Below are 16,100 nucleotides of genomic sequence, written 5' to 3' on the forward strand. Positions count from 1 at the left end.
ATATTACATCCCTGTCCCGCGAGTCCATGCCTCTTTTAATACACGACAATATCCTGCTGGCCTTTGAAGCAGCTGATTGACACTGCATGCTGTTATTGAGTTTATGATTTACAAGTACCCCCAGATCCTTCTCAACAAGTGACTCCCCCAGTGTAGCTCCCCCTAGGACATATGATGCATGCAGGTTGTTGGTACCCAGATGCATAACTTTACATTTATCTACATTAAACTTCATCTGCCAAGTGGACGCCCAAACACTTAGTTTGTTTAAATCTGCCTGTAATTCATGAACATCTTCCATAGTCTGAACTATATTACATAACTTGGTGTCATCTGCAAAAATAGAAATAGTGCTATTAATCCCATCCTCTATATCATTAATAAATAAGTTGAATAATAGTGGTCCCAGCACTGAACCCTGGGGTACACCACTTATAACCGGTGACCATTCAGAGTAGGAATCATTGACCACAACTCTCTGGATACGGTCCTTGAGCCAATTCTCAATCCAATTACAAACTATATTTTCTAAACCTATAGTCCTTAATTTACCCATTAGGCGTCTATGGGGGACAGTGTCAAATGCCTTTGCAAAGTCCAAAAACACTAAATCCACAGCGGCCCCTCTGTCTAGGCTTCTGCTCACCTCTTCATAAAAACAGATTAGGTTAGTTTGACAACTTCTTACTGTGTAAGTTTTATTTCAGATCAATTAGCTATGCCGCAAAACTGTAATCAGCGGAAATGTCGGTTCTCAGCAGAAAGCTGGTCCTTCTCCATAGAAGGGAAGATATGGGAATAGCAACACAAGCTCACTCAGTTTCCATATCACCCACTCACTTCTATGAAGAGTTTTCGACATCCGTAACGAGATGTTGATTCATTGTTACGTGGAATTGCCTCTATTACGTTGTGGGCGTAGGTGACCACAGAGCAAAGGTATCTTAAAGAGGCTCTGTCACCAGATTATACTTGGCCTATCTTGTACATGATGTGATCGGCGCTGTAATGTAGATAACACCAGTGTTTTTTATTTGAGTTATGACCTATATTAGCTTTATGCTAATGAGTTTCTCAATGGCAACTGGGCGTGTTTTACTTTTTGGCCGGGGGAAGCTGCGGGAGGCGGCTGCAGACGTTTGACCATGTATGTAGTGTTTAAGTGTTCTTGCTTGTCGCAATCATTTAAAGCCTCGCCAACGATTATAGCAAAACTGGGTTTATTTAACGTGGAATTTTGCTGCTCTTTTTGCGCAGTTCTCTGACGACGCATCACTATATGGCATGGGATAGGACTGTTCGATTGTCACCTAAATCTAAATCACGATTAATTGAGCATGCAACCTCGGTTTACGATTAATGAACAGTGTAGGGCACACCCCTTTTTTCATGTCACACCCCCTCTTTGCATGCTACGCCATTGAATTAATATTTATCCCCTGAGCCTACTATTTACTACTGTATGTAATATACCCCTTGACACTGCCCCCATACCTCATAATGCCCCCATAGGTGCCCCCACACAGTTTAGTGCCCCTATAACTGCCTGTACACCGTATAATGCCTGCATAGCTGCCTGTACACCGTATAATGCCCGCATAGCTGCCTGTACACAGTATAATGCTCCTATAACTGACTTCTACGCAGTATAATGCCACCATGCTGTATAATGCCCCAATAGTGCCTGATAAAATTAATATACATACTCGCTTAACCCCGTTCCAACGACTAGTGGAGGTACCTCAGGTCTGTCTGGCATGGCGCAGACCGGCGTGATGACGTCACTGCCTGCCTGCTTCTTGTCGATCCCATGCTCTACCATTGGATTCAACTGTACCTGCGTCCAGAAGATGCAGATACAGTTCAAACCAATAATTGATAAAACCAAAAATTGTGCTGCATTTCTGTTTTGTTATTTTATTTGATTAATTGCCCAGCCCAAGCATGGGAACATATTCTTACACAAGTGAATTAGCAGGATGAGCATCTTTTACACATAAATATGTTCCTATAAGGAGAATGTGAATTGAGGTTTTTGTCAGCAGCGTATAATATATTTTTATATAGTGTAACTTATTTGTCCCTTTTTTATTTTTATATCTTTAGGTAGAGAAATTAAGTACAGAAATCCATGAATTTAATAAGGCAGAAAAAAATGACCAAGAAGTGCAAACGGATGACTATTCAGCATGGTCAGGTAAGGAAGGAGGTTTGCCGTCTTTACTAAAAGGGAGAGCTTATAATTGGAATCCATGTATTGTCTCCATGCCCCCTCTTCTTGATATCACATATGCGTGGCAGTTACCTGAATATCACACTCTCCTCAGCCAAGCAAGCGGTGTACAAACTCAGACTTTCTATTGAGCCCGTACACCGCTCACTCAGCTTTCCGAGGAGAGCCGTTCAGAAACGAAGGGGCGCAGTGCTTACCTGAGCGCTTCTGCCGCTTCGCTTTAGCAATCACTGGGGTCGAACCCCCACTGATCAAAACTTTTGACATGTCCCTATGAAGTGTCAAAAGTTTATGAAAGTATAATTACTCTTTAAGTTGCAGGGTGCAAATTTGTTAATCCAATCTCTGACATATAGAAGAAAAAGTTGCAACAACATCCACAAAGAGAGGTATTTATTTCCCCAAGTCCATGCAATATGTCGGCTCTGAGTATAGGAATTTCTTAAGGCTAGTGAGCTTATGCTTATGCACAACAGTCATTGTGAACAGGCAGAGCTACAGTGTAAAGCATGGGGGACAGAATAGCAGATTGAGACTACAGTCACTGATCATAGCTGTGTTTTAGGCTATATTTATAATTAGAAAGCCCACCATTACCGCACTGCAAAAACAGCATATAAATAAATGTTATCATATTTTTATACCGTTTATATATGTTTGCAGTGAAACCATTGATACCATTATTTTTCAGATTACTACTATTACCAATCATCTTATGAGCATCCCACCCACACAGATGCCCATGAGGTGGAAGCAAGTAATGGCAGTGAGCCCACTATAGATACATCACAGGCTGTGACAGACCTTCAAGAGCATCAAGGAGAAAAGAAAAGTCTGTGTGAAAGAGAGGAGCAAGAAACCGATTCTACTCAGGCAAGGCATCGGACACTTGAATCCCAGATTATGGCGTAAATAAAATAGTACAGGGAGCTACGCTGTTTCCATAGCTCCTGAGCTCCGGAAACAGCGTAGCTCACTGTACTGCGCTGTTTCTGTAACTTCCATTCACTTTTATGGGAGTTCAGGAAACACTGTAGCAAAACACGCTTGACTGTTTCGGGAAAACTTGGCCACATTGGGGACCGGCGTCTAGAGATAGATGTGGGTCCCAGAGAGTCCCGCCTTTAGGACCTGCACCTACCAGACATTTTGCCATGTGTCCATAACGAGAAAACCCTTTTAAAGAAATGACTTATTTAATTATAATCCTTCAGTGACCAGTTCTTCATTTGATATGGTATGCCTCTCCCTCCATACACTTAAAGTGCTTGTCCCAACTACACCACCCCTATCCAGATGTCCTGTTAGGGCATAAGGATGTCATACAGGATTCGCGGAAAACTCCCTCAGTTTGTCAGAGCGGAAAGAGCAGCTGCTCCTCTGGCCATCCCCGTGAGATTTTTAGAATTTGGTTACCTACTTTGATTTCCATACAGAAGAAATTGGGGGAGATTTATGTAACTTGCGCCAGTTTTCTAGTGGGGAAAAAAAAATCGGCTTGCAAGCCTGTTTTCCGTGACTGTCAAAACTTTTCAAAAGTGGACTGAACGTAGTGGGGAGCCACATGAGGCGTGACAAATTTACTTTTATTTACGCTAGAAACTGGCGTAAATCATAGTGGAAATACTCCAGCTCCTGCCTGGTGTAGATTTCAGTTTGCGGTGCATGGACAGTCCAAGATGCGTCAAATTCCTTGCGGTTTCTCTGCTTCCTGTCATTAAATAAGGACCTTGCAGTGAGTAAAAATCTGTTCTGGTCATGTTATGCACACACTTGTACAGGACGCATTACAGTCACAGTACGGTTATCAGAGCTGTGTCTTGTAACGAACCATGCACCTGTGTGTCCATCACATGACCAGGACAGATTTTTGTCCCCAGGGAGTAAACAATGAAAGTTCCAAATGAATGAAAGCAAGCCGAGATCTTGATAACCGTGAGGAATTAAAGGATATGTACACCTTTTTTAACTGGTTCCCGACCGCTAGCTGTGTTTTTGCGGTCAGGGTCCTTAACCCCTTCCTGACATATGACTTACAGTTACGTCATAGCCGGGTTTGGGAAGTATGGAGTGTGCTCACGGAGTGAACCCGCTCCATACGATGCGGGTGTCGGCTGTTTGTTACAGCCGACACTTCAGAGTAACGAGTGGCGATCCCGCTCGTTTAACTCGTTAAATGCTGCGGTCAATAGCGACCGCAGCTTTTAAATTGTTAGAAAGAGGGGGGCGACCCCCTCTAACAGCTTATCGTGCCCCCCGCAACGCAATCGAGGGGGTGTGATGGTTGCTATGGCTGCCTGGGGGCCTAATGAAGGCCCCCAGGTCCGCCATCTTTGTGCACCTATTAAGCCCTGCCACCTGCAGGGCTTAATAGATGCCTGTCAGAATCACAACATACTGCAATACATTCGTATTGCAGTATATCGTGCAAGCGATCTAACGATCGCTGGTTGAAGTCCCCTAGGGGGACTAATAAAAAAAGAAAAGAGGAGTTAAATAAAGGTTGTTTTGTTGGTTTTTTTTGTGTAAAAAAAAAAAAATATATATTAAAAGTTAAAAAAAAAAACCTTTTCCCATTTTCCCCCTAGAGCATAGTAAAAAAAAAAAATAAATAGACATAATTGGTATTGCCGCGTCCGTAAAAGTCTGAACTACAATATATCATTATTTAACCCGCACGGTGAACGCCGTAAAAAAAATAAATGTAAACGCCAGAATCTCTATTTTTTGGTCACCTAATCTCCCACAAAAAATAAAATAAAAAGTGATCAAACCGTCGCAGTTAAACCAAAATTATATTATTAAAAACTACAGCTTATTCCGCAACAAATAAGCCCGCATACCACTTAATGGACGGAAAACTAAAAAAAGTTGTGGCTCTCGAAATTTGGCGACACAAAATAAATTTTCTTTTTTACACTTCGGTTTTTACTTGTAAAAGTAGGAGAATATAGAAAAAACTATATATATTTGGGATCGCCGTAATCGTATTGACCCACAGAATAAAGTTAACATGTTGTTTTAATTGCACAGTGAATTCCGTAAAAACGGTGCGCAAAAAACTATGGAGGAATCACTTTTTTTTTTTTCATTTTCTACCCCACAAATAATTTTTTTTCCCCGTTTCCTAGTACATTATATGGCAAAATAAATGGTGCTACAAAAAACTACAACTTGTACCGCACAAATCAAGCCCAGATAGTACTATATCGACAGAGAAATAAAAACGTTATGGCTTTTGGAAGGTGGGGAGGAAAAACGAAAATAAAAATCTGAAAGTTGTTTACGACGCGAAGGGGTTAAAACCCACGCCATAGACTTTTTACGGCTCGGGTTTTAACTTGCTGCCCGCGCGATCGGGCATCTGAATGTCGGGTCTCCGGCTGTTAGTGACTGCCGGAGACCCTGAGGAGAGGATAGAAGCAGCTTTCGCTGCTTCTGTCTTCTCTGATCACTCTTACACAGCGCTCAATGAGCGCTGTGTATAGGAATAGAGACAGCAGCAGCGGCGCTGTCTCTATTCCTCCCGGTGATCATGTGACAGGTCACATGATCGCCGGGTGCCGTTAGTGACAGACTGCTGCTGGGTCTTACTAAACCCAACACAGCCCTGTTAGTGACAATCGTCACTATGAGAGGGCTGATTTCCCCTGTAACTGGGGCTGCTGTGCAGCTCCAGTTACAGTGGAAAAGATGGTGTAAAAGAAAGGAAAAAAAATATATACATTTCCCCAAAGGTCTGTTTTGACCTTTGAGGGGCAGACCATAGTAATAAAAAAAATAGTAAAGTAAAGTGCAAAAAAAAATGTATAATAAATACACATAAAATACCCATCTCAAAAAAAAACTCCACCCCCCCCCCGCCAATCATTGTCGTAACGCTAGCCCGGACCCAAATACCCTAATATAGACATGTAATATATAAAAATTTACGGTAGACAATGACGATCACAAATAAAAGGTCTATTTTAGGGCAAAACTATATTACCAGAAATAATAGCTGAAACGTACAAAAGCTTATTTTTTTCTATTATTTTCAAACTTTAAGAATAAAAATTCTAAAATAGCAAAAAGAATGTGTATAAAAAAAGAAACCTGCATTGTCTACGGAAAAAAACATCACAAAAATCAGGTAGTTAGCCCAACAAATAAAAAAGTTATAGCCATTTACACTACACGTGCTAAAAAGGGCTAAACGGTGTCTGGTCCTGAAGGCTCTAAATAGCCCGGTCCTGAACTTGTTAAAGGGTTATATTTATAAATACATCTCCACCAGCCAGGAGGTGATGTCTTTTAATTCTCCCAACACTCCGGTAAAGTTACTGTGGGTGTAAGTGACAGCACAGCGTGATCTCGCGAGACCACGCTGTGCAGTGAGTACAGCTGAACATGAATGAAGAGAAGTGTATAACGCTGATTGGTGAGCATCATAGACTTCTCTTTACAACGCCCACTTGGTCAAGAGTGAAAATACGCCCACTTGGGCTTTTAAAAGAAATCAGCATAAAATTAAAAATAGTCATAACTCCGTCAAAAATAAACATTTAAAAAAAACTTATCTACATTACAGCGATTATCAGATTAGGTAGGAGATAGGGCAATTATAAACTGGCGACAGAGCCTCTTTAACACAAAAAGTATATTGAAGAATTTTAGAACTTTTTATTATGCAATTGGATACGTTTTATTTGCTGCATCCAGAATACCCCTTTAAGATCACTTGTCTTCCTATGATAGTTAAAAACTGAAGTTTTTTTGTGTTTTTTCAACTTTCTAGGAAGAGGGAGGAACGTCACTTGCTGAAACCTTAAGAGCAACAGCCGAAGCAGCCTTGTCTCAGACTGGATTTACCTATGATGAGAACACTGGGATGTATTATGACCGTAGTACTGGATTTTACTATGATTCGGTAAGACATTTTGTGTGTGTATGATATATATTACGCTCCTCAACATTGAAATTGCAACACCAAGAAGGAAAAGTTTTAACCCCTTCCTGACATTTGAAATATCCAGACGCCAAAGTCGGGTAGGGGAAGTATGGAACGGGCTCATGGAGTGAACCCGCTCCATATGATGCCGGTGTCGTGTTGTTACAGCCGACACTTCAGAGTAACGAGTGGCATCGGGCTCGAGCGCGATCCCGCTCGTTTAACTCGTTAAATGCTGCGGTCAATAGCGACCGCAGCATTTAAATCGTTAGAAAGAGGGGGGCGACCCCCTCTAACAGCTCATCGCGCCCCTCGATGGTTGCTATGGCTGCCTGGGGGCCTAATGAAGACCCCCAGGTCCGCCATCTTTGTGCACCTATTAAGGCCTGCCTCCGGTTAATCGACGGAAAAATAAAAAAGTTATGGCTCTCGGAATTTGGCGACACAAAATAAATTTTCTTTTTTACACTTAGGTTTTTACTTGTAAAAGTAGTAAAATATAGAAAAAACTCTATATATATATATATATATATATATATATATATTTGGTATCGCCGTAATCATATTGACCCACAGAATATAGTTAACATGTTGTTTTAATTGCACGGCGAATTCCGTAAAATCGGTGCGCAAAAAAACAACGAGGAATCGCTGTTTTTTTCATTTTCTACCCCACAAATAATTTTTTCCTGTTTCCTAGTACATTATATGGCAAAATAAATGATGCTACGAAAAACGACACCACGTCCCGCAAAAATCAAGCCCTCATAGGACTATATTGATGGAAAAAATAAAGAAGTTATGGCTTTTGGAAGTTGGAGAGGAAAAAAACGAAAATCTGAAAAAGGGCTGCGGTGGGAAGGGGTTAAAATCGTGGAAATTACAGAATAGACAAGTTAAAGGGGTTTTCTCATTGGAGACATTTATGACCTATCCACAGGATAGGTCATAAATGTCAGATAAATGCGGGTCCCACCTCTGAGACCTGCACCGATCTCTAGAACGGGACCCCTAAACCCCGTTCTAGCTTTATCTGATCTCTCTGATTCTCGGACACTTCCTGGTTATATAGTCGGGAGTTACGAAAACAGCGTAGCTCGCTGAGCTACGCTGTTTTCGTAACTCCCATAGTAGTAAATAGCAGTTACAGAAGCAGCGTAGCATGCGAGTTACGCTGTTTCCGTAACTACCATTCAGTTCTATGGGGCTTACGGAAACAGCGTAGCTCACTCAGCTACGCTGTTTACGTAGCTCGCGACCATATAACATTTTTCATGGTCAGATTTCACCTCATTCAGCCGCAACACAGAGCGACTGAACGGGGTTTAGGGGGCCCCGTTCTGGAGATAGATGCGGGTCTTAGGTGGGACCCGCATTTATCTGACATTTATGACATATCCTGTGGCTATGTCATAAATGTCTCTCATGGAAAAACGCCTTTAATGGTATGCAAAGGATAAAAAAAAATGGAACAAAATATTGCAAATGTCTTTATTGAATATCGAATATGAGCGCCACGCGCAGAAGTGCACACACTTACACACCTTGGCATGCTGTCACCTGTCAATGAGTTTATTAAAGAGGCTCTGTCACCAGATTATAAGTGCCCTATCTCCTACATAATCTGATTGGCGCTGTCATGTAGAGAACAGCAGTGGTTTTTATTTTGAAAAGCGATCATTTTTGAGCAAGCTATGAACAATTTTAGATTTCTGCTAATTAGTTTCTTAATAGACAACTGGGCGTGTTTTTACTTTTTACCAACTGGGTGTTGTACAGAGGAGTGTATGACGCTGACCAATCAGTGACTAATCAGTGTCCTACACTTCTCATTGGGCCAAAGGTGGCAGCGTGCTGCTGTCGTGAAACTGTATCGTGGGTGGACAAATGGCACCATTGGGAATAACAGACGCAGAAACTGGAGTACCACGTGCCATTGATGTGAGAGATGAACGTCGGCTGTGAAGGTGCGCGAGGGCTGAGCGACACAACACCGTGGAGCAGCTCACCCTGAAAATCAACCAGGGGGCTACTAGACATGTGTCTAAAACAGTTCTGCGAACCCTACTGCGTATGAGGCTCTAAAGCAAATGGTCACTGCTCCTATGCTAACAAAGGTGCATGGGTAAAAAAGGCTTTTATTTGCACGGCAGTATCGGAATTGGACTATCGGTGACTGGCATAGGGTTGCCTTCTCCGATGACTCACGTTTTTTGCTTCATTGAATGGATGGACCTCGGCGTGTCAGGCGAGAAACATCAGAGAACAAATACCCTGCAACCGTTGCAGGAAGAACACAAGCTGGTGGCGGCAGTGTTATGGTCTTGGGAATTTTTTCATGCCATTCTCTGGGTCCACTCATCCATGTGGAAGGCACTCTGAACCGATTTGGGTATGAATCCATTGTTGCAGATCACGTCCACCCATACATGCTGTTTGTCTTCCCTGGGTCAGATGGAATTTTCCAGAAAGACAATGAGACATGTCACACGGCTAGAAATGTCCGACAGTGGTTAGAAGAGCATGACCAAGACTTCCAAGTACTTCCCTGGTCCCCTAATTCGCCAGACTTGAACCCAATTGAGCATCTGTGGGACCACCTCGATCGTCTTGCTCGTTCTTTGGATCCTCTCCCACGCACCCTCCAGCAAATGTTGGATGTACTGCAGTCAGCATGGCTCCAGATACCGGAGACAACCTGCCAGCACATTATTGAGTCGCTCCCAGTCAGTCTAGCTGCTGTCCATGTTGCACACGGCGGTTACTCTAGATATTAGCTGGTGGTCATAATAATGTGACTCGACTGTAATATTTCACAACTGCCAGTTTTCTCTGTGTTGTAAAGCCATCACTGTTTGTAGACCATCTGTAGTTTATGGTGGGTGGGCAGCTTGAAGAATTTTCTAGCATATTGTAGTAGGGAAGTATGTTTGGAAATTGCTATGAAAGCCATTCCCTAAACCTTAATAAGTATGGCTCTATGGTGGCGCCACACTATACACCCATTTTAATCGCTTGGAGACATGTCACGTACATGTTCAGGACAGCCACCAAGGGGAAGTATGGAGCGTGCTCATGGGCTGAGCGCGCTCCATACCGAGAGGGTGTCCACTGTGTGTTACAGCGGACAGTTAAAATAAGGGGGACATCCACCTCAGACGTGTCATCGGGGGGCGGTGGTTGTTATGGCAGCCTGGAGCTTCATAGGGGACAGTCAGTATAGCGATCTACTGCAATAAAGTAGTATTGCAGTATTCCATGCAAGCGATCCAATGATCGCTGATTCAAGTCCCCTAGGGGCACTAATAAATAAAAAAAAGTGAAATACAGCTAAAGTGTTTTTTGTTTTAATTTTTTGTTTTTTAATGTACAAAAAAAATATTAAGTTCCAAAAACCCTCCTTTTCGCATATTTGAAGTAGTGTTAAAAAAATAAAAAGTTTGCATAACTGGTTTTGCCGTGTCTGTAAAAGTCAGAACAATTACAATGAACTATAATTTTTCATAAAAAAATGCCTAAAATTTTTTATATTTGTGTGACTCAAGCAGAAAATTAGATGCAGCACACAGCCTAGAAATAAAAGTTTGATACGAGCAGAATTCATACATAATTCATACATTTATACCGAAGTCTATATGCACATCTTCATAAAATCACCGAAACTGAAGAGACCAAAAATCTGGTTTGAAGCTGGAATTTTACAAAAAGTAACAACCTATAAAATTCAAGGATTCCACACCTTCAAAAAGTAAGTGTACCCGCAACACTATATATTTACTGAAAGCAGACAACCTGACGATTGTAGTTGTCTTGTGTGCTGTTGGAACGGGAATATTTTTTCTAAAAAATACTTAAAACGTAAATTTGGGAGGGGGCATATCCTTGCGCAAGATGTGAGCAGACATGCTTTCACACAGCTCCGGCTATCCTTCATTCGTAAACCCCATCCTGGTGACATATCTTACCAGCTATGTAGCCTCTAGTTGCTACAGTATTGGTTAGAACTTGGTGGCATACCGTTACGACACTTATCATGATCAAAATTGTCCCAGCACCGACAGCCCAGTCACTGGAAAGTTTTTGCGCGCAAGCAGGCCCAATATGGCACCGGAGCGTGCCCGTCGGCAGAGCCATCCTCAGCGCCACAAGATGCCACAGCACCTGAACCAAGGGCTGGGAGATTTTGCCAAAAAATAGAATCAAGATTTTTTTTCAACCCTATGGCCGATTTTCAATTTCTCTATTTTCATATTACTGTTAAATAAACTGAAAAAAATACCAAGAGATCATTTAAGATTTTTTTTTATATAAATCACTTTTTAACATATTACTATAATTATTGTACGTAACTTCAGAACTTTTAACCTCTGCAAATACTTTAGCAGAAATAATATTGGAAAAATTGATATCTAATTGATCATAACTTGTGTTCCCCGGCAGGGATCAGGTTAACAGAATCTATAATGAATGATGCGCTGCGTGCATTAACATCCCTCTCTGCCTGTCACCCCCTCAGCCGGTCTCTGACATCGCAGGCGAGAGCAGTGTAAATTGCAGAAGGGCCAGGCAGATAGCGCTGAGCGGGCACTCTGGGCCAGATTACATTATAGTGTCTGAAGTGTGAGCAGGACTCTGTGCAGTACCAGCCCCACCATGGAGGGTTAAATAAATGACATTAAGGCCCGATTCACATGACCGTGATTGGACCGTGAAAAACTGTCCGTGTGTCAGCCGGATTTCCCGGCCCAAACACGGTACATGTGAACGGGACTCCTGGCGTTAGTCATTTATGCTACAGCCACAAGACCGGGAAAAAAAAATGTCCATTAAAAACTCATCAATTGTCAGTTTTCCATGTTCATTTTGCATCAGTGTATCCAAAGGGATTGCCTTTGTTTGGGTTTTTTTTCTGTCCCAATCCCCTGAAAACACCACAGTGCCCATGTATATAGTGCTGCTATGTCCCTGTTGATAGTGCCACAGGGTCCACATATAGTAACAGTGCCACCCCCATATAGTGCCACACACCCTTGCAGATAGCACCCGCACCCCCTTGTAGATCGCAGCACCACTTTTGGATCGTACCCCCACATGTAGATCAGTCTCGCCCCCCCCCCCCCCCCCTTGTAGTTAGCAGCACCCCACCCCAACCTTCTTGTAGATAGCTGCCACTAGGGGCTGAATCCCCGGCCAGATGTTGCCGACCCTTTGACCAGGGATACAGCTCCTAGTGAGAGCTACAGTGGCGCTATCTACAAGAAGGTGGTGCGATCTGCATGGGAGGGTGGCACGATCTGCAGGGGGGGGTGGTGGCGTGATCTGCATGGGGGGGTGCGATCTACAAGGACGGGTAGTATCTACAGGGTGGTATGGCTGTATACTAAGGGTCTCTGTTTCCCCACGGAACTGCTGTTCCATACTGTATCATTTTGTTCACTACAGAACAGCAGTTCCATGGGGAAGCAGAGACAGAACGGGAAGCAGCTTGTCAAATGGGGCCAGATCAGGCGGTGACTAGGCGGCGGGGAGCTTCTTCGTGCAGCACGGCGCCACTAAAAAAAAATCTATTTAACGATTCTGTTAAAAAAACAGAATTGTCCGAGACCTTGAGGGCGAATTAATCGAATTAAGTCGATTAATCGCCCAGCCCTACCTGAACCCTTGTACCAGAAGAGCTGACAAGTCCTCTTTTAAATAGGTTCTTTCACCAGACCAATGTTTTTATATTGGGCCATCAATGAGAAGCCCTAATATCATTATAGTAGTAAGTACAGTAGCAACCACTGAATTCCCCACCTCTCCAATTCATTGTGTTCTATTGTACCTGATATGAAATTGCTAATAATATTTTATAATGGATGCCCTAATATAAAGAGGTCCCATGCCAGTCAGCACATTGCGCTGTTCTTCTCTCTCTTGACCCAGATGTTAGTTTCAATCCTTTTCTTGGTGAATTTAAGATCTCTTTTGTCCTTTAGACACTTTCAGCAACTTCATGGCACAACTTAAGGAGCAAAGACTCAAACTTCAAGGATAGATTTCTTGTGCTTGGTCAGACGCCCGCTCTTGCATTAGTGTCGAGACTTTGTGACATTCTTTGTTACTCTATGGCCTTGCTTAAATGCTAAGTACACCCTTTGGAAGCAATTTTTTTATTTTTATTAAATGAATATATTTTGAGTTTTCAAGCAACTGACACACCAGATCCACCCAATATTGATCAACCATCTATGCCCACCTGCTTGACAAAAAGGCTTCAGCAGCCCCGCTGCCAACCACTTCTAAATGGTCCCAACTGATCCCATCACTTACTGAAGAGAATATTGTGGACCTATTTCAATCTCACTTACATGTGTCGCTGGCGGCCAACAACAAGCTCATTCAGCTATACTATATTCACCAAGCCTACCTGACACCTGTACGATTATTTAAAATGCATTGTATCTCTGAACCTTCCTGCCCTAAATGTTCTTACGCTCCTGCAGACTTGGCATATGGTGTGGATGTGTCCTCGCGCCAAAGCATATTGGGCAGAAGTGGTTGGATTCCTTAACTTGATATTACCTTCCCCTATTATGGGCTCTCCAGAACTTTGTTTATTTGGCATAATGGAGGAAGAACACTGGCCATATTATAGCAGAATCTTTATACAAGAGACTTTATTTTTAGCTCATAAAGGTATCTCAATGCGATGGATGGACAGGCGACCTCCTACAGTTACAGTTTGGAAAAACATGGTTAACGCTACTGTATTATATGAACGTGTCCTATGCGAACAAAGAAATTGCCCTGACAAATGTAATAAAATTTGGGACTTGTGATGCGGATCTTCAGACACTAATTATTCTTCCAAAGAGGTGGGTCTGGCAATGGATGCATTGGTGGTGGATGTAGGACGATAGATGCGGATTGCTATGGTGGTAGTGGGTGTCGCGGGCCTCTTGCATAATTACATACTTGTAAAAGTCTTTTGATATGTATGCTCAGATTGTTACTTTCACTGTCTTTTGTACCTTGCTTGCATAGTACTGTTTGTAAGCTGTGATAATTTTATAACTATCTCTTCAGCACCTGCGTGTGCTTTGTCACAAAAATTCATAAGACACTGTTGTCCACTCACATTTCTATTTTCATACTGTGATAAACTTTGTTTACTTTTCAATAAAACGAGTTTAACCCCTTAACGCACCATGACGTAACTGTACGTCAAGGTGAGCAGTAAGTTCGCGCACCTTGACGTACAGTTACGTCAGTGCTTTGACAGCTAACCGCCGCGCGGCGCTACACCGCAGCGGCGGTTAACTGTGCAGGGTGTCAGCCCTGCTCTCCCCGTTGCCGATCAGCGGCCTGTCGCCGCTGATATCGTCAGTTAACCCCTTAATTGCGGCGCTCGATTTTGAACGCCACAATTAAGGTCTTTAGCGCCGATCGGCAGCCCCCATGTGAAATCACGGGGGCTGGCGATCGTACCCATGGCAACCGGACGCCAGACAATGGCTTCCGGGTTGCCATGTACAGAAGCCTATGAGGACCACCCGGAGGGTGGTCGTCGTAGGCTTCCTGTCAGTGTGACTGTCACGTCACAATGACAGTTGGAATGCATTACACTACGTGTGTAGTGTAATGTATTCCAGCAGCGATCAGAGCTGCAAGTCTAAGTGTCCCCTAGTGGGACAAGTGAAAAAAGTAAAAAAAAGAATAAAAATGTTTTAAAAAAGTGTAAAAATAAAAGTTATAAGTGACATAAACAAGAACTGCTTTTTTTCCTATTATAAGTCTTTTATTATAGGAAAAAAAATGAATACGTAAAAAAAAAGTACACATATTTGGTATCGCCGCGTTCGTAACGACCCCAACTATAAAACTCTAATATTACTTTTCCCGAACGGTGAACACCGCAAAAAAAATAAACGAAAAACAATGCCAGAATCACTATTTTTTTTGGTCACCACCCCTCACAAAATATGTAATAAAGTGATCAAAAAGTCGCATGTACGCCAAAATAGTACCGATAAAAACTACAACCCGTCCCGCAAAAAACAAGCCCTTACACAGCTTTTTTGACTGAAAAATAAAAAAATGACGGCTCTCAGAATACGGTGACACAGAAAAGAAATTATTTTCTAAATAAGTTATTTTATTGCGAAAACGCTGCAAAACATAAAAAAACGTATATACATCTGGTATCGCCGTAATCGTACCGACCCGCAGAATAAAGTATAATAGTCATTTATAGCCCAGGGTAAACGCTGTCAAAAATAAATAAAAATCATTGTCAGAATTGATGGTTTTTGGTCACCTGGCTTGCCGAAAAATGTAATAAAAAGTGATCAACAAAATCGCATGTACCCCAAAATGGTACCAATAAAAACTACAGCTCGTCCCGCAAAAAATAAGCCCTCACACCACTCTATTGACAGAAAAATAAAAAAGTAGTGGCTCTCGGAAAGCGGGGAGGAAAAACGAAAAAGCAAAACATGAATCAGTTCGTAAAGGGTTAATTACTTTCGAATGAAAAAACTTATGACCACATGTGGGGTATTGCCGTACTCGGGAGAAATTGCTTTACAAATGTTGGGGTGTATTTTCTCCTTTTATCCTTTGTGAAATTGAAAAAAATCAACATTTTAGTGGAAATAATGTTGATATTAATTTTCACGCCCTAATTCTAATAAATTTTGCAAAAGACGTGTGGGGCCTAAATGCTCACTATACCCCTAGATACCTTAAGTGGTGTAGTTTCCCAAATGGGGTTACTTTTGGGGAGCTTCCACTGTTTCGGTCTCTCAGGGGCTTTGCAAATTCGACATGACACCCAAAAACTATTCCAGCTAAATTTGAGCTCCAAAAGCCAAATAGCGCTCCTTCCCTTCTAAGCCCCGGTGTGGGTCCAAACAGCAGTTTATTACCACATATGGGGTATTTACGTAATCAGGA

General features: G+C 42.3%; 1 protein-coding gene across 1 annotated transcript in view; it reads left to right on the forward strand.

Annotated features, from left to right (window-relative positions):
• Positions 1 to 16,100, forward strand: part of AGGF1 (angiogenic factor with G-patch and FHA domains 1) — a 57,978-nt gene that overhangs the window by 2,725 nt on the left and 39,153 nt on the right. Inside the window, exons 2-4 of the mRNA XM_075838578.1 lie at positions 2,107 to 2,197; positions 2,925 to 3,106; positions 7,017 to 7,142. Of these exons, the coding sequence (XP_075694693.1) occupies positions 2,107 to 2,197; positions 2,925 to 3,106; positions 7,017 to 7,142 (399 nt within the window). The remainder of the gene's footprint in view (positions 1 to 2,106; positions 2,198 to 2,924; positions 3,107 to 7,016; positions 7,143 to 16,100) is intronic.

Source organism: Rhinoderma darwinii, chromosome 1 (assembly GCF_050947455.1).
Source record: "Rhinoderma darwinii isolate aRhiDar2 chromosome 1, aRhiDar2.hap1, whole genome shotgun sequence".
NCBI classification, from domain to species: domain Eukaryota; kingdom Metazoa; phylum Chordata; class Amphibia; order Anura; family Rhinodermatidae; genus Rhinoderma; species Rhinoderma darwinii.